General features: G+C 46.2%; 1 protein-coding gene and 1 long non-coding RNA gene across 4 annotated transcripts in view; both read left to right on the forward strand.

Annotated features, from left to right (window-relative positions):
• The window catches only part of CCDC63 (coiled-coil domain containing 63), a 61334-nt gene that overhangs the window by 22447 nt on the left and 12236 nt on the right, over positions 1-26651 (forward strand). For all 3 annotated transcript variants that reach the window (XM_030821387.1, XM_030821386.1, XM_030821388.1), the window contains 5 exons: positions 4524-4643; positions 10549-10730; positions 12765-12946; positions 15600-15820; positions 24484-24558. In XM_030821387.1, the coding sequence (XP_030677247.1) occupies positions 4524-4643; positions 10549-10730; positions 12765-12946; positions 15600-15820; positions 24484-24558 (780 nt within the window). The remainder of the gene's footprint in view (positions 1-4523; positions 4644-10548; positions 10731-12764; positions 12947-15599; positions 15821-24483; positions 24559-26651) is intronic.
• On the forward strand, positions 23741-24097 carry LOC115836999. Its single transcript, XR_004032060.1, has 2 exons — positions 23741-23771; positions 24015-24097. It is a non-coding gene; the product is annotated as an uncharacterized LOC115836999 (long non-coding RNA).

The following is a 26651-nucleotide window of genomic DNA, read 5'->3' on the forward strand; positions in this document are numbered from 1 at the left end:
AACATTTTTTCCTGCCAGCTATGGCAGGGTAGATTTCACTTATTTGAAGTCAGAGTCAATTATCCTAATGAGTAAAGTGGATGGTGTGTCAGGAATGCTTTTGGCTGCAAGTAACATAATACCCAACCAAGAGAGGCTTTGACTAAAAGGACATTTATTTATCAATTATTTTTAATAAGCTTTTTATTTTGGCATACTTTAAAATTTACAGAATGTTTACAAAGATAATATAGTTCTCACATGTCCTTCACCTGGCTCCCCTAATGTAAACATTGTACATTACCATGGGACATTTGTCAAAACTAAGCAATGAATGTTGATATGTTACTATCAGTTGAACTCCAGTTTTTATTGGAGTTTCTTTTTTTGAGATGGAGTTTTGCTCTTGTCACCCAGGGTGGAGTGCAATGGCATGATCTCAGCTCACTGCAACCTCCACCTCCCAGGATGGAGCAATTCTCTTTCCTCAACCTCCCGAGTAGCTGGAATTACAGGCGCCCACCACCATGCCTGGCTAATTTTTCTATTTCTAGTAGAGATGGGGTTTCACCATGTTGGCCAGGCTAGTCTCAAACTCCTGACCTCTGGTGATCCACCCGCCTTGGCCTCCCAGTGTGTTGGGATTACAGGCATGAGGCACAGAACCTGGCCCTTTATTGGGATTTCACTAGTGTTTTCCATTCATGTCCTTTTACTGTCCCAGGATCTAATCCAGGGCACCACTTTGCATTTAGTTTATTTATGTTTCACTTAGCAAAAAGTCCTCTGGACATAGGTGGCCTCAGTGTTGTTTCATCTGCTTTAAAAGATTGTGGCAGCCATGCCTTTCCCTGAACCCCAAGGGGATGCATCCCTCCATCCTCTGCTCCATCTGCATTGCCTCAGAGGGAGAGGTGTCCCATTGCCCTTCTACCAGGCCAGACCCCCTCCTGTGTTAGGCCTCCCTCAGTTGCATCCCCCATTATTAGAGAAAGACCTCGCTCCATCAATGACTGCCCTGGTTGCTCTCATTTTCACCTTCTATTTTGTCAAGGTATCCCTCCCTTGCCTCTTTTATCTCAAAATAACCTAAAAACTGAGCACAAACGAAACTCAAAACACAACCCACCTACAATCCCAAATTACTGCCAGCTTCCCCCTTTCTAGAAGTTTCTAGAAGGACTTGTCTACATTCCCTGCTTCCCTTTCTTGGGCAGATGTTATTTCCACCTCCGTCCCTGGTGATGGGAAGAAGTCACCTCCGCTGAAACCGCTTTCTCTGGGGTCACCCAGGACCTCGACCTCTCTAAGCCCAGTGGCTTTGCCTCGGTTTCCACCCAGAGACTTTGAATCTGTGAATACCAAACTTCCAAGCAGGAAAGGACGTCCCAAATACAGCCCATTTGTGGATCCCTTTAGGACAGTGGTTCTTTTTTTTTTTTTTTTTGAGACAGAGTCTTGCTGTGTTGCCCAGGCTGGAGTGCAGTGGTGCAATCTCAGCTCACTGCAAGCTCCGCCTCCCAGGTTCACGCCATTCTCCTGCCTCAGCCTCCTGAGTAGCTGGGACAACTGGCGCCCGCCACCACACCTGGCTAATTTTTTGTATTTTTAGTAGAGACGGGGTTTCACCATGTTAGCCAGGATCGTCTTGATCTCCTGACCTCATGATCCGCCTGCCTCGACCTCCCAAAGTGCTGGGATTACAGGCGTGAGCCACTGAGCCCAGCCAGGACAGTGATTCTTAAACCTATCACTCCCCAAAACCATAACACCCATTTCTTTCCTTCCTTCTTTTTTTTCCTTCCTTCCTTCCTTCCTTCCTTCCTTCCTTCCTTCCTTCCTTCCTTCCTTCTTTCCTTCCTTCCTTCCTTCTTCCTTCCTTCCTTCTTCCTTCCTTCCTTCTTTCTTCCTTCCTTCCTTCTCTTTCTCTCTTTCTTTCCCCCTCTCTCTTTCTTTACTTCCTTCCTTCCTCCCTCCCTCCCTTCCTTTTTTTTTTTTGAGTGCAGTGGTGCGATCTCCTTCCACTGAGTTGTTAATTACACATGATGAGGTGCACACGTCTTAAGGGTACAGCTCAATGAACTGATACTTAGGTATACACTCTTGTAATCATCACCAAGATCAAGAGGTAGATTACTGCAGTGTCCAGAAGGCTTCCTTGGTCTCTTTCCACAAACCACCCCCAAGGAACCTCATCCTGATCTCCAGCATCATAACTTTGTTTTGTCTGCATATAGAATTGCATCTAAATCACCTCTTCCAGGATATGCACTTTATAACTGGCTATTTTCATTCAGCATTATGTCTGCCAACACCCTTTTTCAACAGCAAATAATTATCCCTTTACAATCCTGAAATGAAATCCATAAATGATAGAATCTTTTCCCTTTACTTATGCTTTAAAATCAATATGATGCCTTAATTATAAGGAAGAAATAAAAGTTATTTGTACTAAAATGATATTTATTTTGATATGTGAATGTCCTCATCTGACTTACCTAGAACAGGGGCAGCAAACTGTTTCTGCAGGGAACCAGATAGTGAATATTTTGGCCTTGTGGGCCACGTGGTCTCTGTTGCAAGTCCTTAGCTCTGCCTTTGTAGCTCGAGGGCAGCCATAGACAATACATAAATGAATGGGCATGACTGGGTTTCAATAAAACTTTATTGACAAAAACAGGTAGTGGGCCAGATTTGGCCAAGGGCTGGAGTTTGCAGACCCCTGGCCTAAAAACTGCAGTGAGAGGCCTGTATTGATAGGCAGAATCGCCAAGCATTACACACACTGCAGACAGATGCAGGCCGACTGTATCCACAACTCAAAGAACATATTCAGGCTGTGCTGGTGATGTGATTTTCAGAATGGTGACCAACTCTTAGTAAAGTTCCAAACAAATCAAAGAATAATCTTCTCTTGATTGATACAGTGACTACAGTCCTGGATAATTCAGTGTCTATTAGAATTGAATGGAAAATTCTGTGTGTGTACATAGAAAAGATAGTTGTGTTTGTTTATTTGTTTGTTTTTTTAAGATAGGGTCTTGCTCTGTTCAGGCTGGAGTGCAGTGATGCAATCATGGCTCACTGCAGCTTCAACCTCCCAGACTCATGTGATCCTCCTGCCTCAGCCTCTCAAGTAGCTGAAACCATAGGTGCATGCCACCATGCCTGACTATTTTTAGATTTTTTTTTAGAGATGGGGGTCTCACTTTGTTGTCCAGGCTGGTCTCAAATTTCTGGGCTCAAGTGATACTCCCACCTTAGCCTCCCAAAATGCTGGCCAGATTTTCTGTACGTAGAATCAAACTATCTTTTTTGATCAGATGTGGAAAAGGAACTGGGCATGGTGGCTCATGCCTGTAATCCCAGCACTTTGGGATGCTGAGGCGGGTGGATCACTTGAGGCCAGGAGTTTGAAACCAGGCTGGCCAACGTGGCGAAACCCCATCTGTACTAAAAATACAAAAAAATTAGACAGGCATGGTGGTGCATGCCTTTAGTCCCAGTTACTCGAGAGGCTGAGGTAGGAGAATTGCTTGAACCTTGAAGGCGGAGGTTGTGGTGAGCAGAGATTGCGCCACTGCACTCCAGCCTGGGCGACAGAGTGAGACCCTGTCTCAAAAAACGAAAAGAAAGTTTCAAAAGAAAATAAAAGTATAAAGAGGTCTCTCATCTACGTCACGTCCAGAGGGCCACTGGGAAGTCACAAGGATGGAGGATAAGTCTTGGATGCCTGGTGCTATCTCACATGTTGCAGGGTATGTGACCTCTCGTGACCCACCCATTACATGCCACTAGTGCCTTCATCATTGCAAGAGCCGAAAAATCACTTCTCCAAGTTTACACAAGGCCCCTCGGAGGACGATGTCATTTCTGCTGGAAACCATGGTTTTGGGTAGGCAGAATGTATGTCATTGTATATAAATGTCACAGGTGAGTGACATTTACATGCACAGGTGAGAACAAATCTCCAGATTGCTTCATTGTACCCCAAATTGGCTAAGATTAAGTCTAATTGAGGAGGCATCCAAGAGATAAGTTAAAATTCCATTTAGAGGAAAAGAAAGAACATTGCAGTTTTTGTCTGAGCACAGTTCAGTTAGTGAACTGTAGAGCCGGTACCCATACAGATGCTATCTGAGCACACTTCAGTTAGTGAACTGTAGAACTGGTACCCATACTGCCGGGTGCGGTGGCTCACGCCTGTAATCCCAGCACTTTGGGAGACTGAGGTGGGTGGATCACGAGGTCAGGAGATCGAGACCATCCTGGCTAACATGGTGAAACCCCGTCTCTACTAAATGTACAAAAAATTAGCTAGGCGTGGTGGCAGGCGCCTGTAGTCCCAGCTACTTGGGAGGTTGAGGCAGGAGAATGGTGTGAACCCGGGAGACGGAGTTTGCAGTGAGCCGAGATCGCGCCACTGCACTCCAGCCTGGGTGACAGAGCAAGACTCCGTCTCAAAAAAAAAAAAAAAAAAAAAAGAACTGGTACCCATACAGATGCCAACACAGCTAGAATTTCTCTCTCTCTCTCTTTTTCAGATTGTTCAGATGGAAAAAAAAATTGCAAACCAAAAACAGATTTTCGCAAAAATGCAGGAGGCCAATAACCCCCGGAAACTGCAGAAACAGATTCACATTTTGGAAACGCGTTTGAATCTCGTATGTAAGGTGTTCTCTGCAGCTCTGCAAACAGCTCTGCCCATGTTTGCTCAGAGCAAAGAATGATGTCTGCCCAGCCATTAGCAGAACATACCCATTTCCCTGGTTGACTCAGGAGCAGGTGAACTAATGGCCACACAGGCCAGGAAGGCTTTAGGATTTACCGTCCACCTTAGCAAATGTGGTTATCTCCTCAAACCCTTACCTGAATCCCCCAACCTATCTGGGATGCCTACTCTTAGTTCTCTGCCTCCAAACTTCCTGTTGGTTTTCAAGAAGCAGCTCAAGTATTACCCATTACCAAAGCAGCATTAGTTAGACCTTCGTCCTCTGTGACAAGCTGCTCATGCCTCTGTCATAGCCAGTGCCTTTTTGTTGTTGGTGTTGTCTCTGAGAATTAGTAGGCATAGATATGTATAACTTGATAATGGGAAAGGTGACACTGATCACCCTCAATCTACAGTGACTTTTGCATTAAGCAGGGTTCCCTAAATTGCAATCTGGCTTAAGAAAAAAGGGGAATGTGTTTGTCATAGAATTGAAAGATCCAAAGGAGGAAGTGGGGCCTTCAGGCATAGCTGGATCCAGGTGCACCATACATGTCTTTAGGACATATTCTCTGTCAATCTCTCCTCTGAGTGGATTTCATTTTTGGGTAGCCCCCAGCGTGAACAAATGCTAGGAGAAATGAAACATCTTTTTCCTAAGAGTTTAATCACATATTCTGGGGAGAGTTCCCACTGGGCCAGCTTGGGTCATGTGCCCATTTCTGAACCAATCAGGGTGGTCAGAAGAATGAAATACATGGGCCTGAGTCACATGGCTACCCTGGGGCCCCTCTACCCCAAACCCACCCACTGCCACCCCAAGTCAGGGAAGGGCAGCCCTATTCAAAATATGTGGATTAGAGGAGAGGTGGTTCCCCTGGAAAAGCAAAAAGAGTGGAGAAGGAATGATGGGCAGGGACAAACCACACATTCCAGTCTGGTTTGTGAAACTGAAGCTCCCACATGAGCTACTAGAGAGAGAAAGTGAATGGATTTGGAAGAAAGTCTGTCATTCCCTCACTAAACAAAGCTGTTAGCTTCCCCCAGACTTTGACCACCAGGCTTTGACCAGGCATGGTGGGAGCTAATTGGATCTGATCTCTGTCTGCCTCCCCAAGTTGCTGCTGAAGGACTGGGCAGTGTCTTTTTAATATCCATGCCCAGTGATTTGCAGCTGTGCCTCAGAATTCCCAGGATACGGGTTAAAAATACAGATTTTTGGATCTCCTCAAGATTCACCAAATCAGAAACTCCAGGGCTTAGGTTCGGGCATCTGCACTGTTATTAGCAAACCCAGAGAGACTGAAGGTCCCATTGGTTAAGAATCATAGATTTAATGCCTGGCATGGTGTTTAATGCCTCAGCAAATGTCTGTCGATTGAATGAGTTACCAAATGCATGCATGATTTAATGACAACTTGTCTATAGGTATGATTTTTTTTTTTTCGAGACGGAGTCTCACTCTGTCACCCAGGCTGGAGTGCAGTGGCACGATCATGGCTCACTGCAGCCTCAGAGGTCTGCTTTTTTGTTCTAAGTCTATTCAGATGTTCTATTCTTCTCGAGTCAATTTCAGTAGTTTATGTCTTTCTAGGAATTTGTCTATTTCATCTAAATTATGCTAATCTGTTGGAATATAGTTGTTCCTAGTATATCCCTTATACTTTTTCCATAAGATCTGTAGTAATGCTCCTTTTTATATTTCTGAGAGGTCTGTTTTTTGTATCTCAAACTGGTCCCCTCTTCCCTTCATCCCTAACGAGATGTGATTGTGTCTTTTAATAGGTTAGGCAGCTGGCCTGGCACGGTGGCTTACGCCTGTAATCCCAGCACTTTGGGAGGCCAGGGTGTGTTGAGGTCAGGAGTTCGAGACCAGCCTGGCCACCATGGTGAAACCCTGCCTCTACTAAAAACACAAAAAAATAAAAATAAAAATTAGCCAGGCACGGTGATGCACACCTGTAGTCCCAGCTATTTCAGAGGCTGAAGCAGGAGAATTGCTTGAATCTAGGAGGCGGAGTTTGCAGTGAGCCGAGATTGTGCCACTGTACTCCAGTCTGGATGACAGAGTGAGAAGCTGTCTAAAAAAAAAAAAAAAAAAGGTTAGGCAGCCATCTCTGCCTCATGTCTCAGAGTATCTCATGGTCCTAAATATCCTCCTCCACCTACTCAGTGGGGCCTGAGAGTCCTCCCCATAGGTCCCATAGGTCAGGTCTCTCCCCTCGACAATCAGAGGATAGATAGTATGCCTATGGTCCTGGAGCAAAATTCACAGTAAAGAGCAAATGACTGGTAACTGATAACTTCCCAAGAGGAAGTGGAGGATGCAAAGATAGAATAAGAATGCTCTGCTCCCAGGGACTCCCCTACCTTGTGTGGTGGCTATGGAGACACTCAGGAACACCCAGAGCTCAGACTAGCAGAAGCAAGCAAAAAGCCCAGGATGCAACATTTTAGGAGGCTCTCCTGCTCAGGCTTGTGGAAACACAGGGCTGGCACCTGAGAGTGAGTGCCTCCTTAAATCTCATGCCCCGGTTGCCTCACTTGCTTTACCCCAGTGTTGGCCCTGCAGAAACCAAATGTTTCTTAGAACATACTTTGAAAACCTCCAATGAAATTAAATCCCCTTGCTGTTAGGAATATTTTTTTGTAGTTGTCTCTTTTCAGTGCTTATGGGAGCACTTCACGTGGTCTTTTAAAAAAACTTAAAAAAATTATTTTATTAAAAAAAATAGACCAGATGTGGTGGCTTACATCTATAATAATCCAAGCACTTGGGAGGCTGAGGTGGGAGGATCATTTGAGCCCAGGAGTTTGAGACCAGCCTGGGCAACATGGTGAAACTCTGTCTCTACTAAAAATAAAAAAAAATAATAGCTGAGCGTGGTGCCCTGCACCTGTAGTCTTAGCTGCTCGGGAGGCTGAGGTGGGAGGATTGCTTGAGCCTGTGATTGCACCACTTTATTCCAGCCTGGTTGACAGAGTGAGACCCTGTTTCATAAAAATAAAAAATAAATTCTACTGTGTATATTTAAGGTATATAATATATTATTTGATACATACAGATATTAAAGTGGTTACTATAGTGAAGCAAATTAACATATCTGTTATCTCACATAGTTACCTATTTTTGTTTTTGTGACAAGAACCTCTAAAATCTGCACATTAGCAGGAATCCCAAATACAGTACTTTTTTTTTTTTTTTTTTTTTGAGATGGAGTCTGGCTCCGTCCCCCAGGCTGGAGTGCAGTGGCACGATCTTGGCTCACTACAACCTTCGCCTCCCAGGTTCAAGCGATTCTCCTGCCTTAGCCTCCCGAGTAGCTGGGACTACAGGTGTGCGCCACCACACCCAGCTAATTTTTTGTATTTTTAGTAGAGACAGGGTTTCACCATGTTGGTCAGGCTGGTCTCAAACTCCTGACGTCAGGTGATCCACCCATCTTGGCCTCCCAAAGTGTTGCGATTACAGGCATAAGCCACTGCACCTAGCCCCAAATACAGTACAATTAGAGTCCCTGGAGTCCTGATGTTGTACCTTAGGGCTCTAGACTTGCTCATCCTCCATATCTGCTACTTGCTATCCTCTGACCTCCATCTCTCTGCTCCCTTTCCCCCTCACCCCACCTGCCCCGGTAACCACTGTTTTATTCTCTATCTCTGGATATTTGACTTTCTTTCTTTTTTTTGAGACTGAGTCTCATGCCGTCACCCAGGCTAGAGTGCAGTGGCATAATCTCAGCTCACTGCAACCTCTACCTCCCAGGTTCAAGTGATTCTCCTGCCTCAGCCTCCCAAGTAGCTGGGATTACAGATGCCCACCACCATGCCTGGCTAATTTTTGTATTTTTAGTGGAGATGGGGTTTCACCATGTTGGCCAGACTGGTCCAAACTCCTGACCTCAGGTGATCCACCTGCCTCAGCCTCCCAAAGTGCTGAGATTACAGGCATGAGCCACTGCGCCCAGCCTTGACTTTTTTTTGTTTAGAGTCCACATATAAATGAGATCATGCAATATTTTTCATTCTACGTCTGGCTTATTTCATTTAGCATGATGTCCTCCAGTTTCATCCATGTTGTGGCAAATGGCAGAGTCTCCTTTTTTAAGGCTCAGTAATATTTTACTGTGTATATATACACACACACACATATATATGTATCCACATATACATACATATTATACCTATATGCATATATGTATACACACATGTATACATACATATACACATACATATATACACACATATATGTATGTGCACATATATATACACCCACACACCCCAATTTCTTGTTTTTAAGACAAAGTCTCACTCTGTTGCCCAGGCTGGAGTGCAGTGGCGTGATCTTGGCTCACTGCAACCTCTGTCTCCCAGGTTTAAATGATTCTCCTGCCTCAGCCTCCCAAGTAGCTGGGATTACAGACACCTGCCATCATGCCTGGTTAATTTTTGTAGTTTTAGTAGAAACGGGGTTTCACCATGTTGGCCAGGCTGGTCTTGAACTCCTGACCTCAGGTGATCCACCTGCCTTGGCCTCCCAAAGTGCTGGGATTACAGGTGTGAGCCACTGCGCCCAGCCCCCCACTTTCTTCATCCATTCATCTGTCAGTGAAAACAGGTTGTTTCCAAATCTTGGCTGTTGTGAATAATGCTGCAGTGAATGTGAGACTGCAGATGTCTTTACGAGGTGGTGATTTTATTTCCTTTGGGTGTATGCCCAGGAGAGGGATGGCTGGGTCATATGGTAGTTCTATTTTTAACTTCTTTAGAAACCTTCATCCTTTTATTCCATAATGGCTGCACCAATCTACATTCTCATGAACAGTGTAACCAATCACATCGCCTTTAAAAAAAAAAAAACTTTAAAAAAAGCTAAGACAATTTATAAGACATACAGGAAAGTAGAGGGAATAAAATAATGAGCGAATCTATCACTTTGATTTGATAGCTGTTAACATTTGCTTTATTTGCTTCACCATTTTTCCCCTAAAGCATTTAAAGGTGAATTAAAAGTGTCATGACATTTCACCCCTGAATACTTCAGTTTGCATATTTTAAAATTAAAGTTCTTCTTTCACAGTCATAAGACCAGTATTACACCCTACAAAATGAATAATAGTTCCATAATATTACACAATACCTAGTCCATATTAACATGTACCTGGTTGGCCCTAAAATGTCTTTTAAAGGTAGATCCAATCAAGGTTCACATAATTGTTAGATCTCTTAAATTTCTTTAATCTAGAATGGTGGCTCTCAGTTGAGGGTGATTTTGCCTCCAAAGGGACATTGTCCCCAAAAGGAGACACTGTTGGTTATCATAACAGAGTTGGAGGTGAGGGTGCTACCTACATGTACTGGGCATTTAATATGCCACAAAGCATAGGACAGCCCCCTATAGCAAAGAATCATCCAGCCCAAAGTGCCAGTAGTGCTGAGTTTGAGAAACCCTGCATGAAAACAGCCCCACTCCATTTTTTTTCATGCTATCAATTTGTTGAAGAGTCCAAGTCAATTGTCCTGTAGAAAGTTCTATTAATACCTTCTCAGTTTGGCTGATTATTTCCTGTGGTGCCATTTAGCTTGTTCCCCTCTCCCCTGTTAATTGCCTACAACTGGAACTTAGGTCTAAAAGTAGTTGAGTAATTTGAAATACAGTAGTAAAAAGGATCCACTAAAGGGCCCTTAGCCAGTTGGTGGGCCACTCAACTGGCTCCAACCAGTTGAGCCTCTTGCCTAGTGCTCCAACCACTCTTCCATGGCCCTTGGGTATGAGGTGGGGCAAAGACCTGACAGCCTGGAAGCTTGTCTTACACCCCAGAAATGAGATCTGTTTTGAAGCATGGCCCTTTCAACAGGTCACTGTTCACTTTGACAAGATGCTGACCACTAATGCCAAGCTCCGGAAGGAGATTGAAGACCTACGATTTGAGAAGGCTGCTTATGACAATGTCTACCAGCAGCTCCAGCACTGCCTGTTGATGCAGAAGAAAACCATGAACTTGGCCATTGAGCAATCTTCTCAGGCCTATCAACAGAGGTGGGCTGGGGATAGGTCCAGGGGCAGTGAGGTCTCTTAGCCCCTTGCTGAGCATCTAGCTTCCTACTCTGGGCCACCACTGCCCCTGGTTGTTATGTGTTGGGGAATCTTAAATCATAGTAGTAATAATTCTGAGCACTGACTGTGTGCCAGGCATGATGCTAGGTACTCTGGTGGGTATTGTTTTAACGCTCACAACTGCCCTAGGAGTTATTATCCCCATTTTACAGACCAGGACATGCAGGCTTAGAGATGCTAAAATGCCTACCTGAGATCCAGGTAAGTGGTGATTGTGGTGAAGTTGAGATTCAAACCTCTGTGCTGTACCATCTCCTCCAAGTGCCCCTGCTTCTAGTCCAAGGGGATCTTTCTCAATCTGGGTCTCTGCTGGCTTCACACTCATAGGAGCAAAAGACATATAGTTTGGCTGTGAAGGGCATAGGCTTCCGAGTCAGACAGATCTGGGTTTAAATCCAGGTTTCATCACTACTATATTGTCGTAGGAGCTCTTTAGATGGTGAAGAGGATTAAATAATATATAAATGTAAAGCAGTGCCTGGGACACAGTAATTGATAAGTGGTGATGGTGGTGGTGACAATAATGATGGTGACGATGGTGATGGTGATGATGGTGAATAATGGTGGTGGTAATGATAATGACTGTGGTGACAGTGGTGGCGATGATGGTGATGGTGATGATGGGGATGATAGTGGTGATTAGGAAGATAGTGATAATGATGGTGATGGTAATCATGGTGATGATGGTGATAATGGTGATGGTAATGATGATTATGATGATGGTGATGGTGGTGGTGGTGGTGGTGATAATGATGATGGTTATGGTGATGGTGATGATGAGGATGGTGATGGTGGTGGTGATGGTGATAGTGGTGATTAGGAAGGTGATGATGATGATGGTGAGGTGGTGATGGTGGTGGTGGTGATATGGTGATGGTGGTCATGGTAATGATGGTGATAATGGTGATGATGATGGTGGTGGTGGTGAAGGTGGTGATGATAATGGTGATAATGGTGATGGCAGTGGTGAGGATGATGATGGTGACAGTGATGATGTTGGTGATGGTAGTGATAATGGTTATGATGATGGTGGTAATGGTGGTGGTGGTGGGGGTCATGGTAATGATGGTGATGGTGGCAGGAATGGTGATGATGATGGTGATGGTGGTGATGAGGATGGTGGTGGTTGTGATGTGATGGTGGGGTGGTGATGGTGATGGTGGTGATGATAGTGGTGATGGTGATAGTGGTAACGGTGGTGACGATGGTGGTGGTGATGATGGTGATGGTGGTGATGATGATGGTGATGGTGGTGGCAGTGATGATGGTGATGATGGTGATAGTGATGATAGTGGTGATAATGGTGATGGTGGTGAGGATGTTATGGTGACAGTGATGGTGGTGATGGTAGTGATGATGGTGATAATGGTGATGATGATAGTAGTAATGGTAATGGTGGTGGTGATGATGATGATGGTGGTCATGGTAATGATGGTGATAATGATGGTGGTGGTGATGGTAATGGTGGTGATGGTAATGATTGTGGTGATGGTGGTGGTGATGATGATGGTGATAGTGATGGTGATAGTGGTGATGATAGTGATGATAATGGTGATGATGGTGATGAGGTTATAGTGATGGTGATGGTGGTGATGATAGTGGTGATAATGGCGATGGTGGTGGTAATGATGATGGTGACAGTGATGATGGTGACGGTAGTGATGGTGATAATGGTGATGGTGATAGTGGTAATGGTGGTGGTGGTAATGATGATGATGATGGTGATGCTGAAGGCAATGATGATGATAATGATAGGAAAACCATTTCTGGGAGTGATCTAGAGCTTACAGCTCCTGTTGTTCAGGTAAGGAGGATTGTTTTTACACACCCAGAAACCTTTATGATTAATAAAAGTAGTAGTCATTGTCTAGGCAGGAAGGCCTTCTGAACTGGCAGGGAAAGGGAAGTAGAGAGGAGGAGCCTCAGATACTCAGGCTCTGTACCCCCTTTGCCCAGGGTGGAGGCCATGGCTCGAATGGCTGCCATGAAGGACCGCCAGAAGAAGGACATCTCTCAGTACAACCTGGAGATCCGAGAGCTGGAGCGTCTCTATGCCCACGAGAGCAAGCTCAAGTCCTTCCTGCTCGTCAAGCTGAATGATCGCAATGAATTCGAGGAGCAGGCCAAAAGGGAGGAAGGTACACTCTCCAGGAGCAAGCTTGTGCTCTCTCGCTCTCTTTCTTGCCTTCTTTCTCTCTCTCTCTCTTTTTAAGTGAAGGTGCCCAAGTCTCCTTGTGGTTGTCAAATTTAGCAAATAAAGATATAAGTTGCCTAGTTAAGGTTGTGCATGGTGGCCCACGCCTGTAATCCTAGCACTTTGGAAGGCCAAGGCAGGCTGATCATTTGAGGTCAGGAATTTGAGAACAGCCTGACTAACATGGTGAAACCCCGTCTCTACTAAAAATACAAAAAAATTAGCTGGACATGGTGGTGAGTGCCTGTAATCCCAGCTACTTGGGAAGCTGAGGCAGGAGAATCACTTAAACCCAGGAGGCAGAGGCTGCAGTGAGCCAAGATCATGCCACTGCACTCCAGCCTGGGCAACAGAATAAGACTCTGAGACCCTGTCTCAAAAAAAAAAAAGCTTAGTTAAATTTAAATATCAAATAAACAATACATAAATGTTTAGGATAACTATGTCTCATGCAGCATTTGGGACATACTTATGATAAAACTTTTGTTTATCTATAATTGGGATATATTTATAGATAAAAATATATTTGTCTGAAATTCAAATTTTACTGGGAACCCTCTATTTTATCTGCCAACCCTAATTTACAGCATGTGTCTTCATCTGGGGCTCTCTTTCTATTATTTAGAGGGAGACTTATTGTCAGGGGTCCCCAGGTTCATCTCTAGGTTTGATTCACTAGAATATCTCGCAGGACTCAGCACTGAGGCACATTCATGGCTGTGATGCATTACAGTGAAAAGATGCCAAGGAAGATCAGCACAGGGAGAAGGTGTGTGGTCCAGTGTCTGGAGGAAACTGGGCGCAAGCTTCCAAGTACAGTCACACTGAGCACACGTGGTTCTTCCAGGATCTGTGACCACACATGTGAAGAGTTATCTACTAGGCTGGGCATGGTGGCTCATGCCTGTAATCCCAGTGCTTTGGGAGGCCAAGGCGGGAGGATCACTTGAGGCCAAGAGTTTGAGACTGGCCTGGGCAAATGAGCAAGACCCCATCTCTCTAATGAATAAAAAAAATTAGTTGGGCATAGTGGTACATGCCTGTGGTCCCAGCTACTCGGGAGACTGAGATGGGAGGATAGCATGATCTCAGGAGGTCTGATGGTGACCAGGTGCTGAGGGGTAGAAAAAAGCAGATCCTAAGTCCAGGAGTTTGAGGCTGCAGCAAGCTATGATTGCGCCACTCCAGCCTGGGTGACAGAGCGAGACCCTGTCTCTTAAAAAAAAAAGGTTATCTCATAGTGGGGTATACTAGAGACTCAGTACCCCAAATTCTTACTGGGGGCTGGTCGTGTAGACACCCTTTGCCTAGCACATACCAAAATTCTAGACACCCAGAGGAAAAGCAGGTGTTTGGGATAAACTGCTGGGCATGGTGGCACCTGTAAAAACGTCACATGGTCAGGTGTGCTTAAAAGATCCTTTCTTTTTTTTTTTTAAAGAAACAGGGTCTTGTTCTTTCTCCCAGGCTGGAGTGCAGTGGTGTGACAGTAACAGCTCACTTCAGCCTTGACCTCTTAGGCCCAAGCCATCCTCCCACCTTGGCCTCCTGAGTAGCTAGGACCACAGGCATTCACCACGACACTTGGCTAATTTTTAAATTTTTTTTTTTTTTTTTTTTTTTTAAGACGGAGTCTTGCTCTGTCTCCAAGCTGGAGTGCAGTGGTGCAATCTCGGCTCACTGCAACCTCCACCTCCTGGGTTCAAGTGATTCTCCTGCCTCAGCCTCCTGAGTAGCTGGGACTACAGGCACATGCCACCACACCCAGCTAATTTTTGTATTATTAGAAGAGACCGGGTTTCACCATGTTGGCCAGGATGGTCTCAATCTCTTGACCTCGTGATCCACCTGCCTTGGCCTCCCAAAGTGCTGGGATTACAGGTGGGAGCCACTGCACCCGGCCTAATTGAAAAATTTTTTTGTAGAGGTGGTGTCTTGCTATGTTGTCCACGCTGGTCTTGAACTCCAGGGCTCAATCCCTGTGCTGGGATTACAGGTGTGAGCTACCATGCCCGGCCAGGGCAGGGATTTTGTATCAGCAGTGCCTAGCACAGTGTGTGGCTCATAGTAAATGCTTCATGAGATATTTGTGAAATGAATGATGGGTGAAGCTTCTGCTCTATCTCCTGGAAACATCTAGCCTCATCCCTAAAGCATACTACTATATATATATATATATATATATATATATATATATATATTTTTTTTTTTTTTTTTTTTTTTTTTTTTGAGATGGAGTCTTGCTCCATCGCCCAGGCTGGAGTACAGTGGCGCAAACTCGGCTCACTGCAACCTCTGCCTCCCAGGTTCAAGCAATTCTCCCGGCTTAGCCTCCCATGTAGCTGGGATTGCAGGCATGTGCCACCACACCTGGCTAATTTTTGCATTTTTAGTAGAGACGGGGTTTCGCCATGTTGGCTAGGCTGGTCTTGAACTCCTGACCTCAGGTGATCTGCCTGCCTCGGCCTCCCAAAGTGTTGGGATTACAGGCATGAGTCACCATGCCTGGCCACAATAATATTGATCACGCGTCTGCCTGGCACGGATCTGAGGCACTTCCTTTTGAGTGTCACAGTGGCTGATTTTTCCTTTCCTAGCTCTCAAGGCAAAGAAGCATGTCAAGAAGAACAGGGGAGAGAGTTTTGAGAGCTACGAGGTGGCCCACCTCCGGCTGCTGAAGCTGGCTGAGAGTGGGAACCTAAACCAGCTCATTGAAGATTTTCTGGCCAAGGAGGAGAAGAATTTTGCTCGGTTCACGTATGTCACGGAGCTCAACAACGATATGGAGATGATGCACAAGAGGACCCAACGAATCCAGGTCAGGGCAGCTCTGCTTTCCCAGGCCCTGGGCCCCTGTGTCCACAGCAGCCTTTCCTGGGCAATCTCCTAGGAAGGCTCTGTGAGAGGCACTACAGAAAGCAGTTTGGCCAGCACCACTCTATTCCCCCTACATTTTATTTTTGAGACAGGATCTTACTCTGTCACCCAGGTTGGAGTGCAGTAGTGCGATATTGGCTCACTGCAGTCTCGACCTGCCAGGCTCAAATGATCCTTGCATCTCAGCCTCCTGAGTAGCTTGGACTACAGGTGTGCACCACCACGCCCGGCTAATTTTTGTATTTTTTGTAGAGTTGGGATATTGCCATGTTGCCCAGGCTGGTCTCGAACTCATGACCTCAAGCAATCCTCCCACCTTGGACTCCCAAAGTACTGAGATTACAAGTGTGAACCATTGTGCCCAGTGTCCCCTTACTTTTTATTTGAATTTTTTTTGAGACGGAGTCTTGCTCTGTCATCCAGCCTGGAGTGGGCATGATCTTGGTTCACTGCAACCTCCACCTCCCGGGTTCAAGAGATTCTCCTGCCTCAGCCTCTGGAGTAGCTGGGACTACAGGCACCCGCCACAATGCCCTGCTATTTTTTTTTTTTTTTTTTTTTTTGTATTTTCAGTAGAGATGGGGTTTCATCATGTTGGCCAGGCTTGTCTCAAACTCCTGGCCTCAAGTGATCCGCCCGCCTCAGCCTCCCAAAGTGCTGGGATTATAGATGTGAGCCACCACACCTGGCCTGTAATTGTCTTTCAATGGATAGATACATTTCATGTATTCATGTCTCCCAACCCAATAGTGACTTTATAATCCATGGCATGTTTTATTAACCAGCATTCAGTAAACTACAGTCCATGGCTATTTCTGTGTAGCCCATGAGCTAAGAATGATTTTTACATTTTTAAAGGATTGTAAGAAGAAAAAAAAAAAGAGAGAGAGAAATATGCAAGAGGGACCTGCAAAGCTGAAAGTATTTCTTATTTCTTACCTGACCCTTGTTAATCAACAGTTTCGAGGAGTGAGAACTCATTCTTATCTTGGCGAGACTTGATGCACAGGCCCTGACAAGTCATGCAGTAAAGAAGCCTGTCTACCTTTGTTGAACCCATAATTTCCCAAATGTCACTGGCTTCCTGGGCTATTTACACGCCAGTACATAAATAAATATCCTTTGGAACTGTCTGCATGGAATAGAGTCTAAACCCCTTAGTGTGACATTCCAGCCCCTTCAAAATTTGGCTTCCACCTGCCTTTGCAGACACAGGTGCTGTTATGACCTTCAAGACACCCTCTGCTGCTGCCAGCCCCAGCTGTCCCACGCATTTCCCTCCGCCAGTGCCTTCCCTGTGCTGTTCCCTCTCCCTCCCCTCCTTTTCTCCTCTGATGAAATCCTGCTCATTAGTCCTGACCCTGCACAAATGTCGCCTCCTCTGGGAATTCATTACCCCTTCTTCTGTGGGCCCTGTCCTCTGCTTACGTGATGAGGGGAGCTGCTTTCCTTTGCAATATGTCACTGTTTCCCAAATGTGGGGCATGCATGCTGGCCATGTGCAAATAGATTGCAGCTAGAATATAGGTGAAAACATTTTTATTTACTAGTGAGGAATTAATTTTTAAAGGAATAATAGAGCTTGCAGAGCAAACTAGTGATTTAATGGATATTTACTTAGGGTAGTAAATAATAATAACAGTAAACAAAGAATAATAAACAGAATGGCTTGGTTTACAGAAAACTATATAGACAATAACAGTCCATGTGGCTGCAAAAAATGGAGTGAAGGTGACTTTATCAATTAGGGTTGTCACAGGAAACAGCACAGCCAACATGGGTAAATTGGCCAGGCACAGTGGCTCACACCTGAAATCGCAGCACTTTGGGAGGCGGGTGGATCATCTGAGCTCAGGAGTTCAAGACCAGCCTAGGCAACATAGTGAAACCCTGTCTTTACTAAAAATACAAAAATGAGCTGGGCGTAGTGGCCTGCACCTGCAATCCCACTACTTGGGAGGCTGAGGCAGGAGAATCCTTTGAACCCGGGAGGCGGAGGTTGCAGTGAGCCGAGATGGCGCCACTGCACTCCAGCCTGGGCGATAGAGGGAGACTCCGTCTCAAAAACACAACAACAAAAAAACCCACCCCAAAAAACCACCAAAACCCAAAAATAAAATGGGTAAATTGAGGAGAGTTTTTAAAAAGGGACTGTTTCCAGACATCTAAGGAAATTAAGAAGGGAGCATGCAGGGGTAGCCACAGCTCCAGAAATGAGTCAGGGGAGGGAGGAATGAGTATGGCTGCCTGCTATGCCCTTCCTGGAGGGGTGCAGCCAAATTAGGGACGGGCCCAGGGGGTGGCAAATACCCCAACCTCCCTCTCCTCCCACCCTTTATCTCTAACTTGTGCCTCCCACTGGCTGGGCTACTCAGCAGCCAAGCACAAGGGAGCCCACTGGTGCAAGCCCTGCAGGTCCCAGGCAGGGCATGGGGAGGTGTGGGGTGGAAGGTGCACCCAGGGGTGGGGAAGACAGACTTGAAGGACCCTCATGCCACTCTCTGTCCCCCTCCCGGAAGGAGGTCTTCCTGGACGAGGGTCCAGGACAGGCACAGGAAATGGTTCTTCCCCAGAAATGACCTTGACCTCCCACTCACCTTGAGGCTGCTCTCTCCTTTCCTCCTGCAGCTGCACAGCATCTCCCGCACAAGGACAAGTGCAGGCGCTCTGGGACTCAGTCTCTCTATCTGTAGAATGGCGCACACACTTGGACTAGAGGGGTCCTCCAAGTCCAAACTCTTTTTATAAAAAAAGTTTCAAACTTTTACTTAAAAAGCTACAAACTTTTTTTTTTTTTTTTTGGAGACAGAGTCTTGCTCTGTCACCCAGGCTGGACTGTAGTGGCACGATCTTGGCTTACTGCAACCTCTACCTCCCGGGTTCAAGCGATTCTCCTGCCCAGGCTCCGGAGTAGCTGGGACTACAGGCATGAGCCACCACGCCTGGCCAATTTTTGTATTTTTAGTAGAGACAAGGTTTCACCATGTTGGCCAGGATGGTCTCGAACGCCTGAACTCAGGTGATCCGCCTGCCTCGGCCTCCCAAAGTGTTGGGATTACAGGGATGAGCCACCACGCCCGGCCATAGAAAACGTTTTTGTTCAATCCCATGTTATGAGGAAACACTGGTACATAAAACATAGGAAATGGAGCAGACCCGGATGAAGCAGTGGGGGTGGGATGGGCCATGGGAGGGGGCTGGGACCCTACCTTTTTGCCTTCTTGTGGCACCTTTGCTCAAACTAAGGGATCAGGTTAAAAATTTTTTTTAAATTAAAAACAATTAGGATTCTAACATCTGACTTCACCCCTCCCTGGAGGGCTGGGGGCGGAGTCTCATAAACCAGCCTCCTGAGTTGCTGGGACTGCAGGCGCACACCACCACACCCAGCTAATTTTTGTATTTTTAGTAGAGACGGGGTTTCACCATGTTGTCCAAGATGGTCTCAATCTCTTGACCTCGTGATCTGCCCACCTCGGCCTCCCAAAATGCTGGGAATACAGCGTGAGCCACCACGCCCGGCCCCAGCCTTCTTTTTTAGTTTAGTTTGGTCTCCTCCACCTCCCCAAGTTGTTAAATTCTTAGTGGCAGTAATTTAAAAACCAGGATATTCCACATGAAACTCTGAATTTCCGGTTTCTCTTGGAAAATCAGATCTGACACCTCCCGCCCACATTCCCGCGGGAATCCGAGTTCCTACAAACGGAGCCATGGACTCCCTGCCTAGCTCACAGAGACCAGCTGGGCTGAAGTGCTCCAGGGCTCACAGAGCTTAGCGGGCCTTTGAGTTGCTAACTGAGGTTCAGGCGCGTCACCACTGTCCTCTGTCGGCCATTTGCGGTATTGCAGGGAAGGTCTTCGCGGGCAGGCCTGGAAGTGGGCAGGACCCTGAATTCTGGGGTCCCAGTGGGACATCGAGGATAAGCCCTAGCAGAGGGGTGTGAGGACCCCAGCTGGATATCCTGACCTGATAGAAAATATTCCTGAGCTGAATTGGCCTTGATTTTCCCCACTCCTCATAAGGGGACCCTCTTCCTTAGGGTCATGACAAATGTGTCTAAGATGGGTAAGCGCTGCCCTCTCTGGACCTCAATTTCCCCATCTGTAGAGTGATGTTTGGACCAGAACAGTAGCTGCCAAGCTCTTTGTTAAGGTTACAGAACTGTGACTTTTTGGGCTCAAATAGAGCTGCAAATGCCTTTTGAATAAGTCCAGAGAGCACTGATATCCAATGGTAAGATTTAATTTTGCAAAAAATGTTATAGGACAAAGATATGCTCACTGTAGAAAATCTGGAAAGCAACTAAGGATGGAAGGAATTTTAAACCACCCACTATCCCAGTGCCTGAGACAATCACTGGTGACATTCTGAAATATTTCCTTCTAACTTCCAACTTTTTTTTTTTTTTGGTCCTTCCTTCCTTCCTTTCCTTCCTTCCTTCCTTCCCTCCCTCCCTCCCTCCTTCCTTCCTTTTTCTTTCTTCTTTTTTTGCAGGATCTCACACTGTCACCCAGGCTGGAGTACAGTGGCTTGATCTTGGCTCACTCCAGCCTCAATCTCCCCGGCTCAGGTGATCCCTTATCTCAGCCTCCAGAGTGGCTGGGACTACAGGCGCACACCACCACACCCACCTAATTTTTGTATTTTTTGCAGAGATGAGGTTTCAGTGTGTTGCCCAGCCTGGTGTCAATGGTTGTGCTTTTAAAATGTAACATGGTTATTATTATATAAAGTTGTGTATCTGATTGAAGCAAATGTCCTTGTGGTTATTCGTTCATCCAGCAAGTATTTATTGAGCACCTACTGTGTTCCAGGCACTGCTCTAGACCCTGATAATGTGGCAGTGAACAGGATGACAAAAAGTTCAGCCCTCACAGAACTGCTGTTTTGGCAGGGAGAAACAGACAATAAACAACAAGCCCAATACTTACGTAAATTATAGAGTAAATTAGAAAGGGAGATGCAGTGTGGGTAAAAAGATGAAGTAGCACAGCGTAAGACGGGTTTTGGAGCCAGTTGGGGGCCCCGGGCAGTCGGGAAGTTAAGATCTGAGTGAACTTACAGATGAGGGATTGAGCTGTCCAGATTTCTGGGGAAGAATGCTCCAGGCAGAGAAGACAGCACACGCAAAGGCCCTGAAGCAGCTTGCAAGCAGGCCAGGCTGTCTGGCACACAGAGAGACATGGGAGACAGAGGGGATGAATCTGGGAGGTGAGGGCTGCCGGACACATTTCCAGAAGAGGTTTTGGCCATTTCTTGGAGAGGCAGGGGCCATGGGAGATCTCCGAGCAGGGGAGTGGTGCCATCGACTCAGGTTATTGATGCAATTTGCAAAATAGTAAAAAGTCTCAATGTGAATCCCATCACCTGGATATGGCATTGGTTCATCTTTTTGGTAGAGATCCCCCACCCCACCCCTGCCCTGTAAAGATCGGAAGACTCACTTCCTTTGTTTTTTTTTTTTTTTCCAAAATAATATATTTTTTTCCAATTAGATTTTTTTCCCCACAATTTGGAAAATACTAAAAAGTATAAATACAACCCCCAAATCAGGAATAATTCTATCACATGGACAAAGCATTGTTTCATCTTTTTGGTAGAGTTCTTCCTTGCTTTTTTAAAAATTAAAAATTTTCAGCACTTTGGGAGGATGAAGTGGGCGGATCACTTGAGCCCAGGAGTTTGAGACCAGCCTGGGCAACATGGCGAAACCCTATCTCTACAAAAAATACAAAACACAAAAAGAAATTAGCTGGGTGTGATGGTGTGTGCCTGTAGTCCCAGCTACTCAGGAGGCTGAAGTGGGAGGATTGCTTGAGCCTGGCAGGTCGAGGCTGTAGTGAGCCGAGATTGCACCACTGCACTCCAACCTGGGCAAGAGAGCAAGACCCTGTCTCAAAAAAAATTAAAAAATTAAAGCATATGAGCCTTCCAATCTTTACAGGGGGGAGAAAAGCAAGATAGAGCTCTTACCAAAAACATGAAGCAATGCTATGTTAGGAGATGGGATTCTTCCTGATTTGGGTTTGTATTTGTTCTTTGTAGAATTTTCCAAATTGTGTAAATATATTATTATACACCTGTGGGAAAGTGTAGGCAATTCAGAAAAACATAAAGAAAAATTAAAAGTCACCAAGATATCATGACCTGGAGATAATTAACATTTTATTGACACTGCTTTATGAAGGCAGTGCGTGGTTACACATGTGCACACGCAGACACACACACACGCCCGTTTACAAGCCTATTTGTAGTACTAGATCACACTAGACAGTTCATGCTGTTCTGTAAACCTTTTGTTTCCCAACAGTTTACCATAGATACCTTCCAACAGCTTCTATTTTTTTCCTCCTTTTTTTTTTTTTTTTTTTTTTTTTTTTTTTACAGGGTCTTGCTCTGTCGCCTGGCTGGAGTGCAGTGGCGGGATCTTGGCTCATTGCACCTCCGCCTCCTGGGCTCAAGGGATTCTCCTACCTCAGCCTCTCGAGTATCTGGGGACTACAGGCATGCATCACTACATCTGGCTAATTTTTGTATTTTTTTGTAGAGATGGGATATCACCATATTGCGCAGGTCTGGAACTCCTGGGCGCAAGCGATCTGCCCGCCTTGGCCTCCCAAAGCACTAGGATAACAGGTGTGAGCCACCATGCCCAGCCCACTGTGTTTTTTTAATGGCTTCTGGAGACCCTAGATGCTCTGTAGTATGGAATCACAAGATGCTTCTTAAAAATGCACATTCCAGGCTGGGCGTGGTGGCTCATGCCTGCAGTCCCAGCTACTCAGGAGGCTGAGATGGGAGGATCGCTTGAACCCGAGAGGCAGAGGTTGCAGTAAGCTGAGATCACACCACTGCACTCCAGCCTGGGCAACAGAGTGAGAGCTTGTCTCAAAAACAAACAAACAAACAAACAAACCAAAAAACATCCAGGCCAGGCACAGTGGCTCACACCTGTAATCCCAGCACATTGGGAGGCTGAGGCAGGAAGATTGCTTGAGCACAGGAGTTCAAGACCAGCCCGGGCAACATAGTGAGACTCTGTGTCTACAGAAAATTTTTTTAAAAATTAGTCAGGCATGTGCCTGTGGTCCCAACTGCTTGAGAGGCTGAGATGGGAGGATCGCAGTCAAGGCTTCAATGAGCCATGACTACGCCACAGCACTCCAGCCTGGGTGACAGACAGAGACCCTTTCTCAAAAAAAAAAAAAAAAAGAAGAAGAAGAAAAGCACATTCCCCAGAACCCCTCCCATACCTATAGACCTAGCTTCTCTGTGGATGTGCCAGGAATCTGCATTTTAGCCATATCTTAACCCAAGACCCTCTCCCCTGTTTTATGAATGTACCATCATTAACTGACCCCCTATCAGTAGACATTTGGATTGTCCCCAACTGGGGGCCACTATAAACAAGAATACAACAGATAGCCCTGAGGGTCCACCTTTGCCGACGTGTTCTGTTATTTCCATGGGACAGACTCCTAGGCATGAGATTGCTCGGTCGAAAGGTGTGAGCTTTTTTCTATCAGGGCACATGGCTTAAGCCCAGTGGTTCTCAAAGCTGGTCCCTGGGACAGCAGTGGCAGCATCACCTGGGAACTTGTTAGAAGTGTACATTCTTAGGCCCCACCCAGACCAACAGAATCGGAAGCCCTGGGAGTGGGTCTTGGCATTCCGCATTTTCACAAGCCTCCAGGTGACTCTGGAAAGTCTGAGAGTATGCTCAGGTTTGAGAACTCCCACTCCACAGCCACACTGTTCAATACCATAGCCACCAGCCACGTGTGGCTTTTTAAGTTACATTAACTGAAATTAAATAATATCTAAAAATTAGTTCATCAGAGGTTGGGCACGGTGGCTCATGCCTGTAATCCCAGCACTTTGGGAGGCTGAGGTGGAAGGATTGCTTCAGTGTAGGAGTTCGAGACCAGCCCGGGCAACATAGTGAGACCTCATCTCTATAAAAATAAAAAAAGAAAAATTAGTTCCTAGTGGCACCAGTCATATTTCAAGTGCTCAGCACCATGTGGCTAGTGACTACAGTATTAGGGTGGATAGGACATCATTAGGGTGGATACCATCAGAACAGAAAATTCTATTGACTGCATCATTCTAGAATTTTCCAGAAGAGGCTGAGGCGGGCGGATCGCCTGAGGTCAGGAGTTTGAGACCAGCCTGACCAATATGGCGAAGCCCCCGTCTCTAGTAAAGATACAAAAAGCTGGGCTACTGCGCGCCTGTAGTCCAAGCTACTTAGGAGGCTGGGGCAGGAGAATCGCTTGAACCTGGGAGATGGAGGAGGTTGCAGTGAGCCAAGATTGCGCCATTGCACTCCAGCCTGGGCATCGCAGCGAGACTTCATCTCAAAAAAAAAAAGAAAGGATGACTCACCCCTCCCACCCCCTTTCATGCTCTCACCCTCCTTTAAGAAATGTCAGAAGAAAAAAAAAATAACCCCACGGGCCTAAGAGGGGCCCAGGAGTTCCGGGCTCCTTGAAACGAATCGTTGAAATCCTCATCGACTCTTTGAGTCGCACACTTATTTTTGGGAGCGGTGGGGAGGGAAGAGCCCGCTTTTCCTCATGGGCTTGTTCTCTCCCGAGCAGGACGAGATCATCCTCTTGCGATCCCAGCAGAAATCGTCCCACGATGACAGCCGCTCTGTCCTGAGACAGCTGGAGGTGAGACCAGGATTGGGAGGGAGGGATGCGGGAGCTTCTATTGTCTGTCTCTGTGTCCGACGGGAGCTTCTGTCTGTCTGTCCGTCAGGCATCTGTCAGCTGATTCTCAGGGGCAGTAAGAGGTCTGCCCTGTGACTCGAGGCTGGCCTAGATCACATCCAGACATGTCCTGACGTTTTGTCCCGGGCAGCCTCTGCTACAATGTCATTGTAGAATTCTGTCTCTTCATCCATTCTAAAGGCCCCCCCTTTTCAGGGAGTCCAGCCCGGGCTCTTGGGCCTGCAATTTCATTCCCGATGGGCTCCTTCCACATGGATCTCTGCCTCTTTCCCTCTTTCTTCCCATTGTCCTGCCTGTGCCCTGTTCTCAATCAGTAATAGCAAATACACACATTTCTGGAGTAATTACCACGTACGAGGCTCTGGGCTAAGAGCTTGGCTTGCACTTTCATTGAATCCTGGCGGCAGGTGCTGTTGATCTTGCCATTTTACAGATGCAGAGGCTAAGGTTAACGAAGTTAAGTCACTTGACCAACATCAAGGAGCTGGGATATTGTATAAGTTTTGAGTTTTATTCAGCTGCTAATAATAGGGACTCCAAATAATAGTGGCTTAAACAAGATACAAGTTTATTTACTTTAAGAAATAAGTCTGCCACCCTGGTGAAACCCCGTCTCTACTAATAATACAAAAATTAGCCGGGTGGTAGTGGCGCACACCTGTAATCCCAGCTACTTGGGAGTCTGAGGCAGGAGAATCACTTAAGCCTGGGAGGTGGAGGTTGCAGTGAGCCGAGATCGCATCACTGCACTGGGTGACAGAGTGAGACCCTGTCTCAAAAAAAAAAAAAAAAGGAAATAAGTCTGGAAATAGGCACTTCAGGGCTGGTATGGCACCTATATGATGTCATCAGTGACCTGGGCTCCATCTGTCTTTCTGTTTTGCCATCCTTAGTGAGTGACTTACATTCCAAGGGCACCTCATGGTTGCATCGTAGCTGCCACAGACCCAGCCATCGCATATACATTCCAGATAGGAAGAAAGTGGGAGCTGCAAAAAAAAAAAAAAAATCCTCACTAGCAGAGTCAGCCAGCTTAAAAGTGCTTTCCCAGAAGTCTCAGCCGATGACTTCTGTATTTACACCTCATTGGCCACCCCTATTGCAAGAGAGGTTTGGAAATGTAACTTTTAGTTGGTCACATTGCCACCCTAAATACAAGCAGAGGTATAAGGAAAGAGTGGATAGCATATGTCTGACAAAGACCTGGGAACTGCCCTCCGGAGTCATTTCCCTTCCCTTCTTTGTGGCTGTTTTCTGCTTTTTTTCTGTCTGATGCGCACCTGGGAGACTGGGCTGGCCACCAGGGTGTTATTCTCCTCTAGGCCACTGGATGGCAGCAAAGCACATGCTGCCGATTGAAGTGCTCAGAGCGGCATCTCCCGGGTATCCGGGTATGGAGAATAACGGTTCCAGGCAGGGTCCAGGTCCACGGATACCCTCCCCAAGCTTGGCAGATGCCTGGGAGCCCACGTCCTTCACTCGGGGCCACCCAGAATCCAGACTTTTGTTGAGGTTGAGACTGGCGCCCCTCTACATCTTGGGGTTTGGAAGAGGCTGATCAGGCAACCCCAAACATCTCCCTCGCCTCTGCCTGAAGCCCCTCCACTAGCTTTTTGTTGCTTTGGCTTTAGCATGACTTTGAGGAGCTTCTTTTCAAATGCAGATACTCTAAGCAGGATAATTGTTTTTGTTTGTTTGTTTGTTTAGACGGAGTCTTACTCTGTTGCCCAGGCTGGAGTGCAGTGGCGCGATCTCCGCTCACTGCAACGTCCACCTCCCAGGTTCAAGCGATTCTCCTGCCTCAGTCCCTGAGTAGCTGGGACTACAGATGCACACCACCATGCCGAGATAACTTTAATTTTTAATTTATTTTTTTATTTTAATTAATTAATTTATTTATTTTGATATGGAGTCTCGCTCTGTCGCCCAGGCTGGAATGCAGTGGCACGATCTCGGCTCACTGCAACTTCCACCTCCCAGGTTCATGTGATTCTCCTGCCTCAGCCTGCCGAGTAGCTGGGATTACAGGCACG

The sequence above is a fragment of the Nomascus leucogenys genome, chromosome 10, assembly GCF_006542625.1.
Source record: "Nomascus leucogenys isolate Asia chromosome 10, Asia_NLE_v1, whole genome shotgun sequence".
Taxonomy (NCBI): Eukaryota; Metazoa; Chordata; class Mammalia; order Primates; family Hylobatidae; genus Nomascus; species Nomascus leucogenys.